This window comes from Oncorhynchus masou, chromosome 29 (assembly GCF_036934945.1).
Source record: "Oncorhynchus masou masou isolate Uvic2021 chromosome 29, UVic_Omas_1.1, whole genome shotgun sequence".
In the NCBI taxonomy this organism is placed as follows: Eukaryota; Metazoa; Chordata; class Actinopteri; order Salmoniformes; family Salmonidae; genus Oncorhynchus; species Oncorhynchus masou.
The window spans coordinates 77,557,501-77,583,673 of record NC_088240.1 but is presented as its reverse complement, the minus strand read 5'-3'; the positions used below and the strand labels follow the sequence as shown (position 1 = coordinate 77,583,673).

Here is a 26,173-nt window from a genome sequence, read left to right as displayed (position 1 = left end):
TAGACCACATAGAGTAGTTAGATCTCACCCCTGAAGACCGGGAGAAAATAGGCTGTGTTTGAATGAAACATGTTAGTGTTTGTATGAAGTTGAGGGATAATGTGCTGCCCTAGTTCACGGGTGTTCCTCCAGGCCACAAAGGTGTGGGTGTTCCATGCCGCACTATGTGTGCCCGCCCCACAATGCAGCAGGAGAAGACTGTGTACTGTTCACTATGTAGCCTCGGCATTTGGCTGGCATTTACTTTGGCATTTCTGTCCTCTGGCCTATGTCCTAGATGGGAGTGTGTGTGTGTGTGTGTGTGTGTGTGTGTGTGTGTGTGTGTGTGTGTGTGTGTGTGTGTGTGTGTGTGTGTGTGTGTGTGTGTGTGTGTGTGTGTGTGTTCCGTCCTGGGGGGCATCAGAGTTGATGCCTCTTGGGAATGAGCTGATACAATTAAACACTGACTAGCTTGGCCACATGGTAATTAATTTGCTCACAGCAGAATACAGCTGTTTATTTCTTATCCTCTCCCTCTGATTCTATCTGCTACTTTGACCTTTTCTCTTTCCCCTCTTCTCTCTCTTTATCACCCACTTCCCCTCTCTCTCTCTTCTTCTCTCTCTTCTTCTCTCTACTTCTCTCTCACTTCACCTCCCTCTCTCTTCTTCTCTCTCTTCTTCTCTCTACTTCTCTCTCACTTCACCTCCCTCTCTCTTCTTCTCTCTCTTCTTCTCTCTACTTCTCTCTCACTTCACCTCCCTCTCTCTTCATCACCCACTTCCCCTCTCTCTCTCTTCTTCTCTCTCTTCTTCTCTCTACTTCTCTCTCACTTCACCTCCCTCTCTCTTCATCACCCACTTCCCCTCTCTCTCTCTTCTTCTCTCTACTTCTCTCTCACTTCCCCTCCCTCTCTCTTCATCACCCACTTCCTCTCTCTCTCTCTTCTTCTCTCTCTCTCTTCCTCTCTTTCTTCTCTCTCACTTGTTCTCTCTCACTTCCCCTCGCTCTCCCCGTCTCTCTCCTGTCCCTCTCTCTCGGTAGGTATGGTCAGGGCTTCCAACATCTTCCCTATCCTCAGTGCTATCCTGCTGTTGATGGGAGGGGTGTGTATCGGTCTCAGTCGCTTCTATAAGCACAAGAGGAACATCGTCCTGGGAGCAGGCATTCTCTTTGTGGCTGCAGGTGCACTAACTAACTCCTGTCAGACCTGTCTGTGTGTCTGTGTATGTGTATGTGATTATCTCTGTGTCTTTAAGTGCTTATCTAAGTCTCTTAGTATGTATACATATGTTTATGTTCTGTTGATGTAAATTCATGTATTTCCTCTTGCTCTCCTGCTCTGGATAACATGACAGAGAGAGAGAGAGTGTGTGTCTGTGTGTCTGTGTGTGTATGTGCGTATATATATCCTTGTGTATTTGTGTCTGTGTGTGCGTGCATGTGTTTGTATATCCTCATCTATCCCCTGTCTCCCCCAGGTCTGAGCAACATCATCGGTGTGATCGTGTACATCTCTGCAGCGCTGGGAGACATCTCCCCTAAGAAGGACGAGGACAAGAAGTGGCAGTACAGCTACGGCTGGTCCTTCTACTTCGGAGGCCTGTCCTTCATCATGGCTGAGATGGTGGGCGTTCTGGCCGTCAACATCTACATCGAAAAGAACAAGGAGCTTCGCTGCCGCTCGCGCACTGACATCTTCAAGGGGACCACGCACGCCATGCTCCGCCTACCCAGCTACCGCTTCCGCCGTCGCTCCCGCTCCTCATCCCGCTCTACTGACCCCTCACGCTCCCGAGACCCCTCGCCGGTGGGGGGAGGCGGGGGGAAGAACTTTGGCCTGCCCCCCTCGGCCATGCTCTCCCAGGGGCCCATGTCTGTGGCCACGCTGCCCAATCCTCACTCTCGCTCCCACACCACCCTGGCGGGGGGCGACATCTCCCTCTACACTCTGTCCCGCGACCCCAAGCTGGCTGGCCTGCCCCCCATGTACGGCACCGTGGACCGCGCCACCCTCTACCAGCTCCACAACTGCTTCCCCAAGGACGGGGGAGGAGGGGGTGGAGGGGGTGTGATGATGAGCGGCACACTGCCCTCTCTGAAGTCCCACAACCCCTCGCTGTCCCAGAATTCCTCCAACTCCAACGCACCCATGGGCAACTCGGTGGGCTCGGGGCCCCCACCCTTCTCCTCGTCCACGGTGGAGAGAGAACGAGGGATGGGAACGCTGGACAGGCTAAAGGGAGATAGAGAGAGCAACTCCAATACGCTCAACAGGAAGACAACACCCGTGTAGAGAGGAGGGGGGGAGAGAGGGAGGGAACAGGGAAGGAAGAGAGAAAGAGAGATATAGAGGAGGGGATTGGGATAAAGGAGTATTAAAGGGTATTGAGATAAAGGGATGGAGAGGAGAGAGAATCTTTTTCACTGTTATAATTAGTCTACAGTATCTCACTGAGAAACAAAAGAAAACAAGTAATAATTACAACAATAATGAACTTTAACAACAAAACTATTTTACTATTTGAACGCACTAGAAATGATTTATTTTGTTAATGATCCAACATGATGAACCTTGGGCAATCCACTTTCTTTAGTGCAATGCTAACTCTGATTTAACAAGATCCTATTTGACATCAATTGTTGTTGTGATTATTATTAGCGTTATTACGAGCTAGCTCTTTTTGCAATGCTATCGTTTTTGAATGATGATATGATTTGTATAATTTTCACTCGGATTTTGGATCCTGACGACGTTTACTGTGAATTTCTTAAACACAGACACGCTGGTATGATCAGTGGGATGTGTAACTGTGTCATCGGTGTCAAGCATGAGTGTCTACAACGTATGAGAAGACGAGTGTGTATTATGATTTATATGATTTAATTATTATCTAATAATAATAATGATAAATAATATATAATGTATTATTATTACTATTATTGCAACTTGTTCTTTGGTGGAGTTCAGTTAATTTGTTTTTACCTCTATTAGGATTTCCTACCCCTTGGTTGTAACACACAGTTAAGTTGTGTGAATACTGTACATTGTCTTCCAATATTGTAACTGAAGGCTACAATAAGTGAGTGACTGAGGCAACTGAGCAACCTCAGTGTTATTCTGAGTCTGTTTTCTATGGGCCTGTGTTAGTCTGAGTTCCATTCTAATCAATGTTAGCACTAGTCGTAGCTGTAGTCGTGTTGAAGATGTTTGTTTTCTGGGCATTAACAGAAACCTCTGTCTTGAGAAGAGAAACTGATATATTTGTACAGAGAAAACAGGTGAAACTTGTCACCTGGAGAAAAGAAGAGAAACATGTATTCATTATTTTCTACAAGCGAGAGACCCAAAATTATTCTTTAGAACAGACACAACAGACATGCTGTCCATCCATTATTAAAATGAAATTGACAATGAAAAATGTCAATTAAATAAATGTGGGAACGGAGGTGGGGAGTTAAAATACACTATAGAGAACTTTTGAAATTAAACATGTACATTGTAATTAACGCATACCTATATTTGCAAACTCTATAGATACTTTCTTTAGGACCTCTGGTATGAAAACAATGTGTGTATTTTGGGAAGGGGAGGGGAGGGTGATGCGTTTTTGATCCTCTGTATGGTTCAGGCTACCCCCCAGTTCTCATGGGGTGCGCTGCCTCTCCCCCCTGCCCTGCCCTGCCCTGCCCTGCCCTGCCCTGCCCTGCCTTGCCCTGCCCTGCCCTGCCCTAGCTGTTTTGGGCATGTCTTCTCTTCTGTCACATGACCCATGACAGAATCGCCATGGAGACGAACATCCGAACCCCACCCCCAAAGAAAAACTCTCACTGTGCTTCCCACGTGACCCTTGAACTTTGACCTTTTGACCCCTTCTGTTTATGTTGATGAGAATGTATACACGTGTAAACACTCTCCTGCACCTCATTTATTGTGTGATGGCAGGACTGGGATGGACACTATTGGACACCCTGCTACATTACAGACTGGGGAAAGGAAATGAAACCACCTGACGCTTCCATTCTTTTGGATTTTAGTTTCTTCTTTTTTATTTTGTTTGAGAGAAAAAATAATAATGTGACAAAACTGCACACAGATAGTATACATATTGCCCACATAAATGCTATGTAGTTGAGAATAGATATATCTAGACAAAATGATTATGGTTTATCTAAATGTGTGATAAACTCAAACACTGTATTGCACGAAGTTTATAAAAAACAACAGTAACAGACCGATTTACAGACTGATGATTGTTTTCTTTAAAGGAGTGACAGCATGAGATGATCAGGGATTTCATTTTATTTGTATTTTTTATTTCACCTTTATTTAAGCAGGTAGGCTAGACCTGGCCAAGATAAAGCAAAGCAGTGCGACACAAACAACAACACAGAGTTACACATGGAATAAACAAACATACAGTGATTAACACAACAGAAAAAAAGTTTATATACAGTGAGTGCAAATGAGGTAAGATAAGGGAGGTAAGGCAATAAATAGGCCATAGTGGCAAAATAATTACAATTTAGCAATTAAACACTGGAGTGATAGATGTGTAGAAGATGAATGTGCAAGTAGAGATACTGGGGTGCAAAGGAGCAAAAAAATGAAATAACAGTATGGGGATGAGGTAGTTGGATGGGCAATTTACAGATGTACTATGTACAGGTGCAGTGATCTGTGAGCTGCTCTGACAGCTGGTGCTTAAAGTTAGTGAGGGAGATATGAGTCTCCAGCTTCAGTAATTTTTGCAATTCTTTACAGTTATTGGCAGCAGAGAACTGGAAGGAAAGGCGGCCAAAGGAGGAATTGGCTTTGGGGGTGACCAGTGAAATATACCTGATGGAGCGCGTACTACTCGTAGTTGCTGCTATGGTGACCAGTGAGCTGAGATAAGGCGGGGCTTTACCTAGCAAAGACTTATAGATGACCTGGAGCCAGTGGGTTTGGCGACTAATATGAAGTGAGGGCCAGCCAACGAGAACATACAGGTCGCAGTGGTGGGTAGTATATGGGGCTTTGGTGACAAAACAGATAGACTGCATCCAATTTTCTGAGTAGAGTGTTGGAGGCTATTTTGTAAATGACATCGCCAAAGTCAAGGATCGGTAGGAAAGTCAGTTTTACGAGGGTATGTTTGGCAGCATGAGTGAAGGATGCTTTGTTGCGAAATAGGAAACCAATTCTAGATTACATTTTGGATTGGTGATGCTTAATGTGAGTCTGGAAGGAGAGTTTACAGTCTAACCAAACACCTCGCTATTTGTCAGAACCGTCCAGAGTAATGATGCTGGACGGGCGGGCAGGTGCTGGTAGCGATCGGTTGAAGAGCATGCATTTAGTTTTGCTTTCATTTAAGAACAGTTGGAGGCCACGGAAGGAGAGTTGTATCGCGTTGAAGCTCGTCTGGAGGTTAGTTAACACAGTGTCAAAAGAAGGGCCAGATGTATACAGAATGGTATCGTCTGCGTAGAGGTGGATCAGAGACTCACCAGCAGCAAGAGCAACATCTTTGATATATACAGAGAAAAGAGTCGACCCGAGAATTGAAACCTGTGGCACCCCCATAGAGACTTCCAGAGGTCCAGACAACAGGCCCTCCGATTTGACACACTGAACTCTGTCTGAGAAGTAGTTGGTGAACCAGGCGAGGCAGTCATTTGAGAGACCAAGGCTGTTGAGTCTGCCGATAAGAATGTGTTCATTGACAGAGTCGAAAGCCTTGGCCAGGTCGATGAATACGGCTGCACAGTATTGTCTCTTATCGATGCAGGTTATGATATCGTTTAGGACCTTGAGCGTGGCTGAGGTACACCCATGACCAGCTCAGAAACCAGATTCAATAGCGGGATGGAGAGAGAGAGAGATGAAGGGAATGACAGCGAGAGAAAAAAATGGAAAAAGCGAGAGTTTGCGGGAATGACAGAGAGAGACTTGACACAACTTTAGACCTAAGGTGTGAAAACATTTATTTGCACTATACAGTGCAGTATCCTGTTAATGAATGTGACCACAATATTTTATTTATTTACATTATTTTAACAGGAATTTTTGTATTATTTATTAAACTAGGCAAGTCAGTTAAGAACAAATTCTTATTTACAATGACGGCCTATACCGGCCAAACCCGGACGACACTGGGCCAATTGTGCGCCGCCCTATGGGACTCCCAATCACGACCGGTTGAGATCCAGCCTGGAAAAGAGGTGGTGATACTACATTTGTCAGCCAAAATCTCAAATTTCACACTCTGAGGTTCACTTACACCTGGTACAAGCCAGCAGGGCTTCGATTGCTCTCGTCAAATAGGCTGTGCAGAACTATTAAACAGCTATATATACTTTCTGAACACCGTGTCATGTGTCAGCACTGGTTTCAGTTTCTGCTCACTGGAGGGCTCGAGTGTATGTGTGTTGGTGGTCTCCCTTGGACAATTAGTGTAGAGGGGGTCCAAAAGAAAGGCATCTGACATGGAAGAAGGTTCTAGGACCCTTCTGATAAATTACACCACCTCTGGGCCAATGGGGTGAGGGCAACAGAGGTGGGGGGCTTGGGAAGGGGAGCTCCCGAGACAGGAAAGAAAGTGGGGTTGGGAGAGGTGGGGGTGCAGGTGCATAGGGGGGTAAGGGTGATGGTAGCGGTGAGGCACATAGTTTACATTAATGGATAAGGTTTCTCAACCTCTGCAGTGCAACTGGGATGAGCAATGTACTAATTTTAGAGAGAGAGAGAGTTGGGGGGGGTACGTCTGTTGGTAAGGGTTAAAAAAATGGGTTGCATTTAAGTTAGAAGGGAGAAAAGGACTCGTAGACAAGACAAAGTAGGAGAGTGTTTCTTATGTCAAGTCTATTTATTTCATAAGCAAACCCAGTGAGACATGCATATGATCATAGGACCATTTAGGCACAATGTGCATTTCCCCAAACAAACATGTAGGTAGAGAAAGACAAGGTGGGTTTTATTATGACAAATAAAACATGATGAAAAAAGGGTTTGAATAAGCTAAAAACTAAAAACACCTCCCTAAGCTACAGTGTGCAGGTATAAATAAAATATAAACACATATTTTATATACAGAGCTGTGCTTGTAAAGTGAGGCTATACAATACTTCCATACATATATTAAATCATTCACACATTCTTACTTAAAAACAGCATTCATTCATGTGGACAATGTGTAGATAATAAATAGAGAATATATTATTTCTAGTTATTAAGTGTAAGGCGTCATAATCATTCATAATAGATTAATAGTGACAACCTGCAAGGCGTTTCATGTAGCAGGGATGGCTGTGCCACTTCCTGGAAACAATAAAGTATCTCCTCCCTTAGCAACGGTAGTGACCTACCCATAGCAACTCCCCCCCCCCCTCCCCCATGTGATTTAATTGGCTAAGTAACACTATCAATAAGTAATGGTTAGTACATAGTTCATAGTACAGACAGGATGCTGCACCCCACTGCTGGGTCTTTATCTACAACTACAGTGTGGTTGAAGTTGTGTTTAAAGAACTAGTTCAATAACTAAATGACATATTGGTTTCCTTACCCTGTAAGCAGTCAATGGACAAGTTAAGACATCAAAGCCTGCTTTGGTTTTGTTTAACCCAGCATTACCCCCCTGGTAAAGACCGGGAACTGCTTAGAAACATTGCTTGTTCTTTGGTAGGTTGTCAGAAACGTCTAAAAGCTATAGGTTGGTCATGATGCCAAAGGTGGGGAAGTTGTGGTCTACATAGTGTTTTCTGGTGAGGTCGCAGGCTTTAGGGCAGGCTTGTAGAGATCAAGGCACAGTTAGTGAGCATCATTGTTATTGCATTAAGTAAACACTGTGTCGACCTACAAGTTAGTCAGTCTTTCAGTCTAGTTTCACAATATAACTGACAATATAAACAGGGGTCTCCAACTCAACTCCTGGGTGGCATCAGTGTCTACTGGTTGTAGTTGTTCTGATCAGTGTCTGATTTATACCTGACAACTAAAGCCAGCAACTAAATCCCTCGAGGACTGGAGTTTGATTACAATCCTGATATAAAACGAAACATTTTTCCACCAGTTATGTGCTTTTGGCCTCTTTTGGGCCTCCATTGTGCTAGGTAGTGCTGCTGTTGCATTGAGGCAGACATTTCTCCCAGGAGCTATAAGGGAGGGAGAGGAACAGGAAAAGGATCCCCCCCATGATGAGGATGGCCCCAGCGAAGCCCACACAGGTCACGGACCAGGAGAGCTCGTGGTGGAGCGGTATGGAGTGGTCAGATGACAACAGGGCCAACACTGACTGGTGAAACACCAGTATAGACAGCAGGACCAGTAGACCTGTGGGAGAGAGGGAGGGAGGGAGGAAGTGGGGATGGGGAATGGATGTAGAGGGAGGGAGAGGGGGAGAAGGAGTAGGAAGGTGAGACAGAGAGTAGGTATGAGGGGAGAGAGAGCTGTACAAATTGATGGAAAGTGGTGTTGAGGGAAAAGCATACAATGTTATAAAATCCATGTACACAAACAAGTATGAGGCAGAAAACACACATTTCTTTCCACAGGACTGTGGGTTTTTTATTTATTTTATTTATTTTACTAGGCAAGTCAGTTAAGAACAAATTCTTATTTTCAATGACGGCCTAGGAACAGTGGGTTAACTGCCTGTTCAGGGGCAGAACGACAGATTTGTACCTTGCAACCTTTCGGTTACTAGTCCAACGCTCTAACGACTAGGCTACCCTGCCGCCCCAGACAGGGATGCAGCTTAAGCCCCACCCTCTTCAACATACATACACATATATATATATACATACACATATATATATATATACATACACATATATATATATATACACATATATACATATATATACATATATACATATATATACATATATACATATATATATATATATATATATATATATATATACTGGGGAGAACTGCACTGATGATTTTGCAGGTTTTCCTACTTACAGAGCATGTAGAGGTAGGTACTTTATCATAGGTACACTTCAACTGTGAGAGACAGAATCGAAAACAAAAATCCAGAAAATCATTTTGTATGATTATTAAGTAATTAATTTGCATTTTTTTACATGACATAAGTATTTGATACAGTTTCCTAGGAACGCGAAGCGAGGCGGCCATCTCTGTCGGCGCCGGAAGTAATTGTTGTTGGTTATTGTTGTTGGTTATTACTACATTGTCGGAACTAGAAGCACAAGCATTTCGCTACACTCGCATTAACATCTGCTAACCATGTGTATGTGACAAATAAATTTGATTTGATTTGATTTTGATTTTTGATACATCAGAAAAGCAGAACATAATATTTGGTTCAGAAACCTTTGTTTGCAATTACAGAGATCATACGTTTCCTGTAGTTCTTGACCAGGTTTGCACACACTGCAGCAGGGATTTTGGCCCACTCCTCCATACAGACCTTCTCCAGATCCTTCAGGTTTCGGGGCTGTTGCTGGTCAATACGAACTTTCAGTTCACTCCAAAGATTTTCTATTGGGTTCAGGTCTAGAGACTGGCCACACCAGGACCTTGAGATGCTTCTTATGGAGCCAATCCTTTGTTGCCTTGGCTGTGTGTTTCGGGTCGTTGTCATGCTGGAAAATGCTCTTACAGAGGGGGGGAGGTTGTTGGCCAAGATCTTGCGATACATGGCCCCATCCATCCTCCCCTCAATATGGAGCAGTCGTCCTGTGCCCTTTACAGAAAAGCATCACCAAAGAATTATGTTTCCACCTCCATGCTTCACGGTTGGGATGGTGTTCTTGGGTTGTACTAATCCTTCTTCTTCCTCCAAACGCGGCGAGTTGAGTTTAGACCAAAAAGCTCTATTTTTTTCTCATCAGACCACATGGCCTTCTCCCATTCCTCCACTGGATCATCCAGATGGTCATTGGCAAACTTCAGACGGGCCTGGACATGCGCTGGCTTGAGCAGGGGAACCTTGAGTGCGCTGCAGGATTTTAATCAATGACGGCGTAGTGTGTTACTAATGGTTTACTTTGAGACTATGGTTCCAGCTCTCTTCAGGTCATTGAGCAGGTCCTGCTGTGTAGTTCTGGACTGATCCCTCACCTTCCTCATTGATGCCCCACGGGGTGAGACCTTGCATGGAGCCCCAGACCGAAGGTGATTGACCGTTATCTTGAACTTCTCGCATTTTCTAATAATTGCGCCAACAATTGTTGCCTTCTCACCAAGCTGCTTGCCTATTGTCCTGTAGCCCATCCCAGCCTTGTGTAGGTCTACAATTTTATCCCTGATGTCCTTACACAGCTCTTTGGTCTTGGCCATTGTGGAGAGGTTGATAGAGTGTGTGGACAGGTGTCTTTTATACAGGTAACGAGTTCAAACAGGTGCAGTTAATACAGGTAATGAGTGGAGAACAGGAGGGCTTTTTAAAGAAAAACTAACAAGTCTGTGAGAGCCGGAATTCCTACTGGTTGGTAGGTGATCAAATACTTATGTCATGCAATAAAATGCAAAATAATTACTTAAAAATCATACAATGTGATTTTGGGATTTTTGTTTTAGATTCCGTCTCTCACAGTTGAAGAGTAACTATGATCAACATTACAGGCCTCTACATGCTTTGTAAGTAGGAAAACATGCTATTTGACCACTCTGACTGACCCAAATTAAGGAAATCTTTGACTGTGTACAGACTCAGTGAGCATAGCTTTGCTATTGAGAGAGGGAGCCGTAGGCAGACCTGGCTCTGAAGAGAATGCAGGCTATGTGCTCAATGCCCCAAAATGAAGTTGAAACGGAGCTGCACTTCCTAACCTCCTGCCAAATGTATGACAATATTTGAGACACATATTTCCCTCAGATTACACAGACCCACAAATAATTTGAAAAACAAATCCAATTTTGATAAACTCCCATATCTATTGCGTAAAATACAACAGTGTGCCATCACAGCAGCACTATCTGTGAACTGTTGCCAGAAGCAAAGGACAACCAGTGAAGAACAAACACAAATGTAAATACAACCTATATTTATGTGTATTAATTTTCCATGTTGTACTTTGCACATAATTACAACACTGTATATAGACATAATATGACATTTGAAATATTTGTATTATTTTGGAACTTTTGTGAGTTTAATGTACATTTTTGATTGTTTATTTCACTACAGGGAGGTCTAAGTCTATACCCAGAATAGTGACTGCTCTCTTTGTAGTCTATTTCACCTTACCTGATAGGATGAAGCAGAAGGAGGCGGGCTTGAGGAAGAAGGGCACTCCTTTACTGAGGGACATGGTGATACAGATTGCTCCCATCACCATCATAGACAGAGCTATCATTGCTAGGATAGCAGCCGCTATGTTCAGGTCTAGGAGAAAGAGAAGGGAGGGGGAAGAGAGACGGGGGAGACAGAATGAGAGGAGGAGGAGAGAGGGATGGAGAGGAAGTGAATAGAGGGAGAAGTGGTTAGAGAAAGAGTGAAGAGGTGTTGGAGAGGAAGACAGAGGAGAATGAGGGAGGGAGGGCAGAGTGACATCACAGTGAGCATTGTGCATCTGAAAGTGACATCACAGTGAGCATTGTGCATCTGAGAGTGACATCACAGTGAGCATTGTGCATCTGAGAGTGACATCACAGTGAGCATTGTGCATCTGAGTGACATCACAGGGGATAAATACAGCACTGTGAGAAAGAGAGAAAGGGGAGAGGGAGAGAAAGAGAGGGAGAGAAGGAGGGGGAAGGTGAGAGAGAGAGAAAGAGAGGGAGAGAGGGAGAGAAGGAGGAGGAGGCGGCATAGGCGAGACTTAAGATGCTGACTTACTCTTGTGGGTTGTCTTCTTAAATATGACTGCGTTGTGTCCATTGGTGAAGAATTTGAAGTATGTGCAGTTGGATTCTGAGAAGAGAAACAGAGAGGGAAAATCACACACACAGAGTATATTGCTGGTCCCTGTGCATCCATCCCCTCTGTCCTCCTAGACATGAAGACACATTTTATCTTTTGTGTCGTGGGAGCACCAAGAGAAACACTGCTCACTGCTCTACACAGTCCCATATTCACAGCACATATGGTGCCACGAAAGAGAAGGAGAGAGAGAGGGGTGATGGAAGAGAGGGAGAAGGAGAGATAGAAAGAGGGGGCAGGTGGAGGGGGGAAGAGAAAGCAAGACATTTGTAAGGAGGAAGAGACAGAAGGAGAGAGAGAGAGAACGCAGAGAGCATGAGAAAGAGGGGGAAGGAGAGATAGGGAGTGATAGAGTGGGCAGATGGAGGGAGGGGTGAGAACAAAGAGAAAGAGGGAGACAGATGAGAGGGAGGTGAACGAGATGAAGGAAGGAAAAGAGAAGATTACATGGGGCTTGGTTAATACTGCATTAGACAGACACTCTTCCTCTCTCTGCCTTTATATATTTACAGTGGGGCAAAAAAGTATTTAGTAAGCCACCAATTGTGCAAGTTCTCCCGCTTAAAAAGATGAGATGCCTGTAATTTTCATCATAGGTACACTTCAACTATGACAGACAAAATGAGAAGAAAAAAATCCAGAAAATCACATTGTAGGATTTTTAATTAATTTATTTGCAAATTATGGTGGAAAATATTTTTGGTCATTTGGTCACCTACACACAAGCAAGATTTCTGGCTCTCACAGACCTGTAACTTCTTCTTTAAGAGGCTCCTCTGTCCTCCACTCATTACCTGTATTAATGGCACCTGTTTGAACTTGTTATCAGTATAAAAGACACCTGTCCACAACCTCAAACAGACACACTCCAAACTCCACTATGGCCAAGACCAAAGAGCTGTCAAAGGACACCAGAAACAAAATTGTAGACCTGCACCAGGCTGGGAAGACTGAATCTGCAATAGGTAAGCAGCTTGGTTTGAAGAAATCAACTGTTGGAGCAATTATTAGGAAATGGAAGACATACAAGACCACTGATAATCTCCCTCGATCTGGGGCTCCTCGCAAGATCTCACCCCGTGGGGTCAAAATGATCACAAGAACGGTGAGCAAAAATCCCAGAACCACACGGGGCGACCTAGTGAATGACCCGCAGAGAGCTGGGACCACAGTAACAAAGCCTACCATCAGTAACACACTACGCTGCCAGGGACTCAAATCAGGCAGTGCCAGACGTGACCCCCTGCTTAAGCCAGTACATGTCCAGGCCCGTCTTAAGTTTGCTAGAGAGCATTTGGATGATCCAGAAGAAGATTGGGAGAATGTCATATGGTCAGATTAAATCAAAATATAACTTTTTGGTAAAAACTCAACTGTGAAGCATGGGGGTGGAAACATCATGCTTTGGGGCTGTTTTTCTGCAAAGGGACCAGGACGACTGATCCGTGTAAAGGAAAGAATGAATGGGGCCATGTATCGTGAGATTTTGAGTGAAAACCTCCTTCCATCAGCAAGGGCATTGAAGATGAAACGTGGCTGGGTCTTTCAGCATGACAATGATCCCAAACACACCGCCCGGGCAACAAAGGAGTGGCTTCACAAGAAACATTTCAAGGTCCTGGAGTGGCCTAGCCAGTCTCCAGATCTCAACCCCATAGAAAATCTTTGGAGGGAGTTGAAAGTCTGTGTTGCCCAGCAACAGCCCCAAAACATCACTGCTCTAGAGGATATCTGCATGGAGGAATGGGCCAAAATACCAGCAACAGTGTGTGAAAACCTTGTGAAGACTTACAGAAAACGTTTGACCTCTGTCATTGCCAACAAAGGGTATATAACAAAATATTGATTGTTATTGACCAAATACTTATTTTCCACCAAAATTTGCAAATAAATTCATTAAAAATCCTACAATGTGATTTTCTGGATTTATTTTTCTCATTTTGTCTGTCATAGTTGAAGTGTACCTATGATGAAAATTACAGGCCTCTCATCTTTTTAAGTGGGAGAACTTGCACAATTGGTGGCTGACTAAATACTTTTTTGCCCAACTGTATATATATACACACTATATATATTCTCTCGTCCTCTGCTGCTCTTCCTCTCTCTCTCATATACATACTGTATATATATATGAGATAGATAAATATATTTTTCTCTCGTCCTCTGCTGTTCTTCCTCAATCCCCCTGTCTGGTAGTCAGCCCTGCATACTCTGTGTGGTCAGAGACACAGAGGGACCCACAAACACACAGCCACACACACATGTTTGTTTTACTATCCTAGTGGTGACCAAAAAACTGATTCCCATTCAAAATCCTATTTTCCCTAACCTTAATCCCAAACCCTACCCCTAAACCTTAAGGAAAAGGGTTATTTTAGACTGTTTGACATCTGGTCACCACAAGGATAGTAAAATCAAACACACAAGTACAAACACATACAACAGACTCTCCTATCAACCTTAATGCCATTCTGTCTGCAACACTGGTGCATTACAGGAAACGTGTATATTATGACCACAGATTTATAGTGAGATCTACTTCTCAAGCTCTCCACCTGTCTACCTGTCCACCTGCCCTCCTGTCCCCCGGTCCACCTGCCCTCCTGTCCCCCTGCCCTCCTGTCCCCCGGTCCACCTGCCCTCCTGTCCCCCGGTCCACCTGCCCTCCTGTCCCCCGGTCCACCTGCCCTCCTGTCCCCCGATCCACCTGCCCTCCTGTCCCCCGGTCCACCTGCCCTCCTGTCCCCCGGTCCACCTGACCTCCTGTACCCCGGTCCACCTGCCCTCCTGTCCCCCGGTCCACCTGCCCTCCTGTCCCCCGGTCCACCTGCCCTCCTGTCCCCCGGTCCACCTGCCCTCCTGTCCCCCGGTCCACCTGCCCTCCTGTCCCCCGGTCCACCTGCCCTCCTGTCCCCCGGTCCACCTGTCCTTCTGCACTCCTGTCCACTAGTCCACCTGAGTGGCTTAGTCAGTTAGTCAGAGGTTATGGTAATGTACAGTAGCAGTGAGTGTTGTATGATGTATTAGTTGGTCTGGCACTGACAGACAGTGACAGAGAATGACTGTGATGTTGTTTCCCAGGGACAGGCGCCAGGGGCATGTAAACATGAATGTGAAATAGAGACACACAGATGGAGAAACAGTTGTTTTTCTCCAAACATGAGAAGTCCACACACACACACTGCAGAGCCTGTCTGTCAGGCGCTGTGGGCCAACAGTGTTTTGACGCACGGAGACAAGGAAGTGTCAGAATAGATACTGACTCGACTCCAACACACAGACCGTCATCGTAAACACAGATGTTTATCTGCTAGACAAGACACACAAGGTGAGTCAGACATAGATGTTTATCGACTAGACATCCAAGGTGAATCAGCCCTCTAAAATACCGGAGGCTGATAAACAATGCACCAGATGGATATAGCGTGTAATCTACATTGTAATAGATATGAACATTCATAGGATTCATCCACCCTAATAAAACAAGCTAAATCAAGACTGCAAAATGAAATAAAGCTATTTTATATTTATACAATGTAAAATATATATACATCCTATTAAAAACAATACATACATCATTGCTAGTGTATCAAAGCCAACCACTCCTAGCCTGGGTTGTACCGTGGTGGAGATCTTTGTGGGCTATACTCGGCCTCGTCTCAGGATGGTAAGTTGGTGGTTGAAGATATCCCTCTAGTGGTGTGGGGGATGTGCTTTGGCAAAGTGGGTGGGGTTATATCCTTCCTGTTTGGCCCTGTCCGGGCGTATCATCGGATGGGGCCACAGTGTCTCCTGACCCCTCCTGTCTCAGCCTCCAGTATTTATGCTGCAGTAGTTTATGTGTCGGGGGGCTAGGGTCAGTCTGTTATATCTGGAGTATTTCTCCTGTCTTATCTGGTGTCCTGTGTGAATTTAAGTATGCTCTCTCTAATTCTCTCTTTCTCTCTTTCTTTCTCTCTCTCGGAGGACCTGAGACCTAGGACCATGCCCCAGGACTACCTGGCATGATGACTCCTTGCTGCTGCTGCTCCAGTTTCAACTGTTCTGCCTGCGGCTATGGAATCCTGACCTGTTCAACGGACGTGCTACCTGTCCCAGACTTGCTATTTTCAACTCTCTAGAGACAGCAGGAGCGGTAGAGATATTCTCAATGATTGGCTATGAAAAGCCAACTGACATTTACTCCTAAGGTGCTGACTTGTTGCACCCTCGACAACTACTGTGATTATTATTGTTTGACCATGCTGGTCATTTATGAACATTTGAACATCTTGGCCATGTTCTGTTATAATCACCACCTGGCACAGCCAGAAGAGGACTGGCCACCCCTCATAGCCTGGTTCCTCTCTAGGTTTCTTCCTTTCTTTTTGGCCTTTCTAGGGAGTTTTTCCTAGCCACCGTGCTTCTACACCTGCATTGCTTCCTGTTTGGGGTTTTAGGCTGAGTTTCTGTATAGCACTTTGATTGATCAGCTGATGTAAGAAGGGCTATATAAATACATTTGATTTGGCCGAATATCAGACTATTCTGACAGATAAAGCACGAATACAGGAGATGGCTACCTCATCCTGCCGTAGGCCCTGTCTGGCCCCCTCTGTGGGACAAGTGCTTTAATACCTGCATTCATCCACCACTGGACGATCCCTACAGACAGAAACGGGTCATTCCACAGATAACAGACTTACATGGAAGAACGTAACAGTACAGGATGGAGGAAGTGGCTGAAAATCGTAGTTTATTAGCTTTCTTTTCCTGAAATGTCAAAAAATATTTTTTGTTTTTTATTTTATAGAGAAGACTTTATGAAAAAAAACACTATAATGAAGAATACCTGCAATCAAAATGTATTTTCGACTGATCATTCAATAAAGGGAAATTCTAAAACTGAAAGAAATTTAAATTAAATAGTAATAATGACAATCCATTGAAATATTCCGAAAGACGAAGCTCCATCATGCAGTAAAAGGGAAGCGTCTGTCTTATATAAACACACTGAAAGTTTGGATCTTTACAAGGATACTGGAAACATCCTTTTCTGACTCACCAACGATTCTAAAAATCTGATGCCTATAGCTAGATAACTAACAGACAGACCAGTAGCCACATTCAGATTTGTCAAATTCAGACTGGCTCCATTTCAAAGCAGTATTCCTTTAAGGACTCAATTTGCACATTATCTGTAGGATGACCCAGATACACACGCAGCAAAGCTGGCATACACGCCTTCTATTCACACACGTTTGCATAAGCACGCTCGCGCACACACAGACAAAGGGCACGCACACGCATACATACAATGTACAAATGCATACACACACCCACATATTGATGCACATTCCTGGGAGACATCCAACACATTGCTTCCACCTATCCTATGTTTACAGATCATTACAGAGGAAGGGGAGGAAGCCCTAACTAACACACACAGCACTGCAGTGCAATCAGGGGTTGGTCATGAAATCAGTGCCCCAGTTACCTCCATCGTTACCTCCATCTCTGCGGTTGTGATTTGAGGGAGTCCAGCTATGACTGGAAGAGGCTTTTCGTTACAGGTTAGGAGAGCATTTTAGCTAACCCTAACCCTTTTCCTAACCTTAACCTAAGTCTCCTAACCTGCCACTTTAATTATCCTAAACCCCTGCGCAAATTCTCCTAACCTGCTCTGAAATATTCCCTTCCGGTCGTAGCTTTACTCCCTCTAGTCAGAATCCATTTTTACAGTGTTGTCATCAAAATGAGATGAAGGATATGAACTAACCTGTCCCCAAAATCAACTCATGGCCTGCCCTAATGCAACAGACAGACAGACAGACAGACAGACAGACAGACAGACAGACAGACAGACAGACAGACAGACAGACAGACAGACAGACAGACAGACAGACAGACAGACAGGTTCCTCACCTCCGGGCAGATCGGCGGGGCCACAGCTCTCTCTCTCGGGGTCGATGTCGTCCACCCACAGGGTGCGGGTACACCCCTTCCACAGGCCGTAGTGGGCTGTCTGACACGTCTGGTTGTTACTCCAGGTCTTGGGCGTGGCCAGCTCCACCCAGAACTCTGTTCCCACCCCCAGCACTGTCAGGGTCACACCCACAATGGCCACAAAGAACGCCAGCTTGATCTTCCCCTCCTGGCTGTCACTCATCCTAGGGGTCCGCCTCGTAGCACGCCCCCCTCCCTTCACCCCTGCCAGGCCGGCCAGGCCCCCATGGGCCCCAGCTCCTACCACCCCCATACGGCCATCCTCCTCTGGCTGGACAATGTAGTTGGCCCACATGGTGACCTCTACCAGAGGCCGACAGAGGCCGGATGGAGAGAGGAAGGGAGGGAAAGAGGGAAGAGGACGGGAAAGAGAGTGAAGAGAGAGAAGCAGGGAAATTATTGAAGGGGGGTGAACCCCAAAAAGAAGAAAGGAAGGTTGAAGACAGAAGGAAGGTAGAGACACAGATAACAGCAGTTCAGAGGTGGATGTGGGGATGGAGAATGGAGAACGGGGGGAGGAAAGGAGAGAGAGAGATGGATGGTTCAGTATGGGAGTAGAAAAGATGGGAGAAAGGGAGTGATGAGAGAAAGGTGGAGGAGGAGAGGACTGGGTGACGAGGAAGGATGACGTCTATTTTTTCTGGAACACCTGAATATAAACAAGGAAGGAAGAAAGAAAACGGTTAACAATGACAACACCCTCTTTGTCCCCATCCATAACAAGAGAGATGATGATTCCCTAAAAAGGGGGATCAAGTTCAGGTGGGAAAAAACACTTCGGCCAACACTGATCTCTCTGTGGATAAAACTGCCTGTCTGCCAGGAGTAGAGATCCTTTGTTGCTGCCCTATGCAGCAGAGTACAAGCCTAGATACAGCAAGTAGCCTAATGGTTAGAGCGTTGGGACAGTAACTATTAAGGTTGCTAGTTTGGATCCCTGCAGTGACAAGGTGAAAATAACCTATGTTAATGTGCCTTCACAATGGCTGGCTGTGACCCCACTCTCTGAAGGTGTCTCAGGGGGAGTTGGAATATGCAAAAACACACATTTACAATTCATACATGTGTGAAATATTACAAATACAAGCACCCACCAAATCATTTCTTCTTATTAAAGAACTGCCTGGATTGAACATGTTTTTGTTGCTGTCCTATACACCATAGAGAGTATGAGCCAGATACAAGCTATTAGAGCGGACTGCTGTCAGGGTCAAGGTGAGTGTTGAATCCTCCATTAAGAACTGTGCTGGCTCTGGGCCAGACAGACATAAGGAAAGGCTATTGTTTTCCCCAGACGCCGACCAATATCCCAGCCAGGTATCCCTGGGTCCGCCCCTACAGATCCTCCTCGCAGGTTGCTATTAGTACCCTCTCTGGAAGAAATATTCTGCCACCCTGGGGCGGCAGGGTAGCCTAGTGGTTCGAGCATTGGACTAGTAACTGTAAGGTTGCAAGTTCAAATCCCCAAGCTGACAAGATACAAATCTGTTGTTCTTCCCCTGAACAGGCAGTTAACCCTCTGTTCCTAGGCCATCATTGAAAATAAGAATTTCTTCTTAACTGACTTCCCTAGTAAAATAATGGTAACGTAAAGAAAATTACACTGAGTGTACAAAATATTAGGAACACTTTATTTTGCCTTCAGAACAGCCTCAATTCGTCGGGGCATGGACTCTACAAGGTGTCGAATGCATTCCACAGGGATGCTGGCCCATGTTGACTCCAATGCTTCCCACAGTTGTGTCAAGTTGGCTGGATGTCCTTTGGGTGGTGAAGCATTCTTGATGCACACAGGACACTGTTGAGCGTGTAAAACCCAGCAGGGTTGCAGTTCTTGACACAAACCAGTGCACCTGGCACCTACTACCATCCCCCGTTCAAAGGTGCACATACACAATCTATGTCTCAATTGTCTCAAGGCTTAAAACTCATTCTTTAACCTGTATCCTCCCCTTCATCTACACTGATTGAAGTGGATTTAACAAGTGACATCAATAAGGGATCATAGCTTTCACCTGGATTCACCTGGTCAGTCTATGTCATGGGAAGAGCGGGTGTTCTTAATGTTTTGTACACTCAGTGCATATGTATCATGTATACCCGCAGATACCATTAATGTTTTGTGCATGTGTGAGTGTTTACATGTGTGTGGTGTGGTGTGTGTGAGGTAATTCAGCCCTGGGAGGCTCTGGGTGGCAATTAACGCCAAGCGCAGACAGTGGTGGTAGACAGAGTGAGTGTCCCAGGGATAGGTCCCACATTAGGGGACAGAGTGGTGGAGTGAGTGAGTGTCCCAGGGATAGGTCCCATATCAGGGGACAGAGTGTTGGAGTGAGTGAGTGTCCCAGGGATAGGTCCCACATCAGGGGACAGAGTGGTGGAGTGAGTGAGTGTCCCAGGGATAGGTCCCACATCAGGGGACAGAGTGGTGGAGTGAGTGAGTGTCCCAGGGATAGGTCCCACATCAGGGGACAGAGTGGTGGAGTGAGTGAGTGTCCCAGGGATAGGTCCCACATCAGGGGACAGAGTGGTGGAGTGAGTGAGTGTCCCAGGGATAGGTCCCACATCAGGGGACAGAGTGGTGGAGTGAGTGAGTGTCCCAGGGATAGGTCCCACATTAGGGGACAGAGTGGTGGAGTGAGTGAGTGTCCCAGGGATAGGTCCCATATCAGGGGACAGAGTGTTGGAGTGAGTGAGTGTCCCAGGGATAGGTCCCACATCAGGGGACAGAGTGGTGGAGTGAGTGAGTGTCCCAGGGATAGGTCCCACATCAGGGGACAGAGTGGTGGAGTGAGTGAGTGTCCCAGGGATAGGTCCCACATCAGGGGACAGAGTGGTGGAGTGAGTGAGTGTCCCAGGGATAGGTCCCACATCAGGGGACAGAGTGGTGGAGTGAGTGAGTGTCCCAGGGATAGGTCCCACATCAGGGGACAGAGTGGTGGAGTGAGTGAGTGTCCCAGGGATAGGTCCCACATCAGGGGACAGAGTGGTGGAGTGAGTGAGTGTCCCAGGGTAGGTCCCACCTCAGGGGACAGAGTGGTGGAGTGAGTGAGTGTCCCAGGGATAGGTCCCACATCAGGGGACAGAGTGGTGGAGTGAGTGAGTGTCCCAGGGATAGGTCCCACATCAGGGGACAGAGTGGTGGAGTGAGTGAGTGTCCCAGGGATAGGTCCCACATCAGGGGACAGAGTGGTGGAGTGAGTGAGTGTCCCAGGGATAGGTCCCACATCAGGGGACAGAGTGGTGGAGTGAGTGAGTGTCCCAGGGATAGGTCCCACATCAGGGGACAGAGTGGTGGAGTGAGTGAGTGTCCCAGGGATAGGTCCCACATCAGGGGACAGAGTGGTGGAGTGAGTGAGTGTCCCAGGGATAGGTCCCACATCAGGGGCCATGGCGCTGGAGTGAGTGAGTGTCCCAGGGTAGGTCCCACATCAGGGGACAGAGTGGTGGAGTGAGTGAGTGTCCCAGGGATAGGTCCCACATCAGGGGACAGAGTGGTGGAGTGAGTGAGTGTCCCAGGGATAGGTCCCACATCAGTGGACAGAGTGGTGGAGTGAGTGAGTGTCCCAGGGATAGGTCCCACATCAGGGGACAGAGTGGTGGAGTGAGTGAGTGTCCCAGGGATAGGTCCCACATCAGGGGACAGAGTGGTGGAGTGAGTGAGTGTCCCAGGGATAGGTCCCACATCAGGGGACAGAGTGGTGGAGTGAGTGAGTGTCCCAGGGATAGGTCCCACTTCAGGGGACAGAGTGGTGGAGTGAGTGAGTGTCCCAGGGATAGGTCCCACATCAGGGGACAGAGTGGTGGAGTGAGTGAGTGTCCCAGGGATAGGTCCCACATCAGGGGACAGAGTGGTGGAGTGAGTGAGTGTCCCAGGGATAGGTCCCACATCAGGGGACAGAGTGGTGGAGTGAGTGAGTGTCCCAGGGATAGGTCCCACTTCAGGGGACAGGGTGGTGGAGTGAGTGAGTGTCCCAGGGATAGGTCCCACTTCAGGGGACAGAGTGGTGGAGTCCCATGGACAGGTCACAGGTTGGGACACAGCCAGTTAGAGAGCAGGTGAAAAGAAAAGATAAATACTTGATTCATTAACTATCTTCTCTACTATCAAACTGCAATCCTAAATCAACCCATTGCCCCTACTCTTTAGGCACACAGTAAAACTGATGCAAAGTCCTCCTAGCCTATAGGAGGGTACGTTGGTATATTTTGTTTATACATACAATCCACTAACATCTACACAAGTGCCTGAGGGGTTAGGGACAAGGGTTGAGTTGGGGCAATAGGATAGGAGACAGCAGTTCAGTGTAAACATGGGAGTTTGTGATTTGCTTTAGATGAAAGCGTCCATTGAGTGACCATCTAAATGTGATAGAAATATGGGGAAGAAGTTGGGATAGGCTGTGTGGCAGTGGGGGCTGGTGGGAGGAGCTATACGATGGCTGGAATAGAATAAAAGGAACGGAGTCAAACGTGATTTCCATATATTGATACCGTTCCATGAATTCCATTCCAGCCATTACAATGAGCCCGTCCCTCTATAGCTCCTCCCACCAGCCTCCACTGCTGTGTTGTAATCCATTAGGTGTGTACTCTGCTATCAGTCTATATCTCCTCCCACCAGCCTCCACTGCTGTGTAGTAATCCATTAGGTGTGTACTCTGCTATCAGTCTATATCTCCTCCCACCAGCCTCCACTGCTGTGTTGTAATCCATTAGGTGTGTACTCTGCTATCAGTCTATATCTCCAAACCAAAGTCAAACGGCTGAGAACTGTCTGCCCTTTTTTAAATGTTGCACTGGGACGTCCTTCTGACAGATCTGGCAACCACAGTGGAAGGGATCACTTTCTGTCTGTCAAAGAGCATCATGTGCTCCCTATGGAATGTCCCACAGAACCAAAATAAAGATTATTTAATGGTATCAGAGATATGTATATCCAATGGCTAGACCGAAACTTCTCTTGCACATGAAGTAACCTATAGCTTATATCTATAGCATAAGGCATAGCACTGAACCTAATGGAAAATAACAAGAGCAACTGCTGACAGTTGAATTAGGAGCTGTAGAATTACACACACCTCACATGGATAGATATCCCATTACATCACGCACTGCAAAAAGTGACATCTAAGCAAGCAAACATATGTTATATTGAGTGATTAGTCACTTACGTTCTTAAAAATAATTTTAAAAATAATCTAACGTCATTGCCAGATAATTTTGCTTATTTTAATAAGAATTAAAAATCTTGAAATATATTCAAATAAATAAAATAAATATATTCAAATAAGATAAGTTACTTGTATTTATCCTTTTTTAGGTTTAAAGAAGCCAAATATCTGCCAATGACGTTAGACATGTTAGCTTAGTAAGACAAGAAACACTCATTTGAAGTGAATTATCACTAGATAACATATTTAAGTTGCTTAGATGTCACTTTTTGCTGTACAATGTCCATGAATTCCTAATCATGGTCAAAATAACACAGCAAACTGTTCCACAAATCAGATCAAACCTAATCGTGTCAAAACTAAGATCAACTGTAGAAATGTTTCATTTCAAAATAATCTGTCCATTACTTGTTGAGCAGTAGAACTAAAACGGCAGGCTCTAACTGCTCACACATGTTAGGAAAAAAGACATATGTTTGTGAAAATCAGCAACACTCTCTCCTACTTAACCACCACTACTGCAACCAGCACAACATGCAGCTATAAGCACGATCTAAAGCCCAGCACCAATAACAACAAGGAGAAAAGTAAGTCTGACCTGTTTGGAATATGTTGTTCACGTCAGATTGAAAGAAGCTTGGAACTTAATAGAGGGGAGAAAGTTGGGAGTGTTGGAGAGGGAGAGGGGAGTGAGAGAGAGAAAGGAAGAGAGAGAGAGAGAGGGACATGTTTATACCTGGTGCTAACATGGGTCCTTTGTCCTGATTGTTTACATTCTGATTGTGCCCACATTTCCAGATTTCCTGGTCACTCCCTGTATGCAAATTAACTGAGTGCTATTCTTTTACAATAATATTTATTTATTTATTTTAAGACACACATATTGATGTCATAATTCAATGGTGCCACCTGTCAATGATTTTAGAAGGTGGGGTAATTATGATTTCAATTGTTTCTCTGTCCAGATCTGTCAACACAAAAGACACCCAGACACAATGCATGCTTGATTACCTCCGGGGGGGTCAGAAAGATCTGATCACAATCAGATCTGATCACAATCCGTCTATTAATCGTCTACACCTGTCTAAAAATGTGGGCACAATCAGAATGTGGACCAGATCAGGACAGATGATGCATGTTGTTAAAACCAGGTATAAATGGGGCTAAAGAAAGAGAGAGGCAGAAGAGAGAGAGATAGTCAGTGTGTGTTAAGGGGGTGGGGTAAGTAAAGGATATGGAAAGAGAGAGTAAGAGGAGAGGGAGCGCTGGGTAGGTTGGCTCTGTGGTTGATTAGCTGTGTCTACTGGCCTCTGACCCTCAGAATGTGTGTTTGTGTGTATCCGGGTCCATATTCAAACTCAACACTACATTTGTTTGAAATCTTTATGGTTTTGTCTTCTGCCATGATGACAGGCAATGTTTGTTTGGGTAAAAACATTGTGTGTCTATGTGTGCGTTTGTTTGTGCGTGTGTGTCTTTGTCTATTTAAGAAAGCCAGCTGTTAATGACATTAAGTGGTGGCAAGGGAGGGGCCTCTGTACTGTTTATATGAGTGGAGGCCAGGGTAGCACTTCACAGCAATCCATAACACACTGTTAATCAGAGAGAGAGATAAAAAAAAGAGAGTAGCGGAAGAGAGGGGGGGAGAGAGGAGAGGAAGAGGAGAACGAGAGAGTCAGAGCAGATAGAGCAGACAGAGAGAGAGAGAGAGAGAGAGAGAGGGGGGGAGAGAGAGAGAGAGAGAGAGATGGGGGAGAGGGAGAGAGAGAGACAGAGAGAGAAAAAAAAAGAGGAGAGGAAGAGTGGGGGAGAAAGAGGAGAGGGGGGAGAGAGAGGAGAGGGAGGGAGAAAGAGGAGAGGAGAACGAGAGAGTCAGAGCAGACAGAGAGAGAGAGAGAGAGAGAGAGAGAAAGAGAGAAAGAGAGAGAGAGAAAAAAAAGAAAGGAGAGAAAGGGGAGGAGGGAGAGAGAGGAGAGGAGCATGAGAGAGTCAGAGCAGAGAAGACAGAGCAGACAGAGAGGGAGAGAGAGTCAGAGCAGACAGAGCAGACACAGGGAGAGAGAGAGAGAGAGAGAGAGAGAGAGAGAGAGAGAGAGAGAGGGAGAGAGAGAGTCAGAGCAGAAAGAGCAGACAGGGGGAGAGAGAGAGAGAGAGAGAGAGTCAGAGCAGACAGAGAGAGTAATAGCAGGCAGAACAGACAGAGAGAGAGAGTCAGAGAAGACAGAGCAGACAGAGAGAGTCAGAGCAGACAGAAGGAGAGAGAGAGAGAGAGAGAGACAGAGAGAGTCAGAGCAGACAGAGAAGACAGAGAGAGAGAGTCAGAGCAGACAGAGCAGACAGGTGGAGAGAGAGAGTCAGAACAGACAGAGGAGAGTCAGAACAGGGAGAGTCAGAAGAGACAGAGCAGACAGAGCGAGAAAGAGAGTCAGAGCAGATAGAGCAGACAGAGAGAGTCAGAGCAGACACAGAGAGAGAGAGAGAGAGAGAGAGAGTCGGAGCAGACAGAGAGAGTGTCAGAGCAGACAGAGCAGACGGAGAGAGAGTCAGAGGAGACAGAGAAGACAGAGAGAGAGATAGTCAGAGCAGATAGAGAAAATAGAGAGAGAGAGAGATAGTCAGAGCAGATAGAGCAGACCGAGCGAGAGAGAGTCAGAGCAGACAGAGAAGACAGAGAGAGAGTCAGAGCAGACATAGAAGACAGAGGAGGAGAGAGAGTCAGAGCAGACAGAGCAGACAGGTGGAGAGAGAGTCAGAATAGACAGAGGAGAGTCAGAACAGGGAGAGTCAGAACAGACAGAGCAAACAGAGCGAGAAAGAGAGTCAGAGCAGATAGAGCAGACAGAGAGAGTCAGAGCAGACAGAGAGAGAGAGAGAGAGAGAGAGAGAGAGAGAGAGTCGGATCAGACAGAGAGAGAGTCAGAGCAGACAGAGCAGACGGAGAGAGAGTCAGAGGAGACAGAGAAGACAGAGAGAGAGAGAGATAGTCAGAGCAGATAGAGCAGATAGAGAGAGAGAGATAGTCAGAGCAGATAGAGCAGACCGAGCGAGAGAGAGTCAGAGCAGACAGAGAAGACAGAGAGAGAGTCAGAGCAGACAGAGCAGACAGAGGAGGAGAGAGACTCAGAGCAGACAGAGGGAGACAGAGAGAGAGAGAGA

The 26,173-nt window shown here is 45.8% G+C and overlaps 2 protein-coding genes across 2 annotated transcripts in view; one reads left to right on the top strand and one right to left on the bottom strand.

The window, feature by feature from the left end:
• Positions 1 to 4,218, top strand: part of LOC135520638 (voltage-dependent calcium channel gamma-4 subunit-like) — a 91,289-nt gene extending 87,071 nt beyond the window's left edge. The window contains exons 5-6 of the mRNA XM_064946339.1: positions 1,024 to 1,164; positions 1,461 to 4,218. Coding sequence (XP_064802411.1) covers positions 1,024 to 1,164; positions 1,461 to 2,275 — 956 coding nt within the window. The 3' untranslated portion in view covers positions 2,276 to 4,218. The remainder of the gene's footprint in view (positions 1 to 1,023; positions 1,165 to 1,460) is intronic.
• Positions 4,219 to 6,817: 2,599 nt separating this feature from the next.
• On the bottom strand, positions 6,818 to 18,239 carry LOC135520639 (voltage-dependent calcium channel gamma-6 subunit-like). The gene is made up of 4 exons (XM_064946340.1): positions 17,763 to 18,239; positions 11,775 to 11,849; positions 11,184 to 11,321; positions 6,818 to 8,296 (listed from the first exon to the last, which is right to left on the bottom strand). The coding sequence occupies exons 1-4, from the start codon at positions 18,136 to 18,138 to the stop codon at positions 8,073 to 8,075; spliced, it is 813 nt and encodes a 270-aa protein (XP_064802412.1). The 5' UTR covers positions 18,139 to 18,239; the 3' UTR covers positions 6,818 to 8,072.
• Between the last annotated feature and the right edge of the window lie 7,934 nt (positions 18,240 to 26,173).

Excerpts from the sequence above, each read along its gene's own strand:
- LOC135520639 (XM_064946340.1), bottom strand. The coding sequence starts at position 18,138 with ATGTGGGCCAACTACATTGTCCAGCCAGAGGAGGATGGCCGTATGGGG. Across the intron at positions 11,850-17,762 it reads CCCCGCCGATCTGCCCGGAG|AATCCAACTGCACATACTTC; the intron begins GTGAGGAACCTG and ends TTCTCTTCTCAG. Across the intron at positions 11,322-11,774 it reads TAAGAAGACAACCCACAAGA|ACCTGAACATAGCGGCTGCT; the intron begins GTAAGTCAGCAT and ends TCTTTCTCCTAG.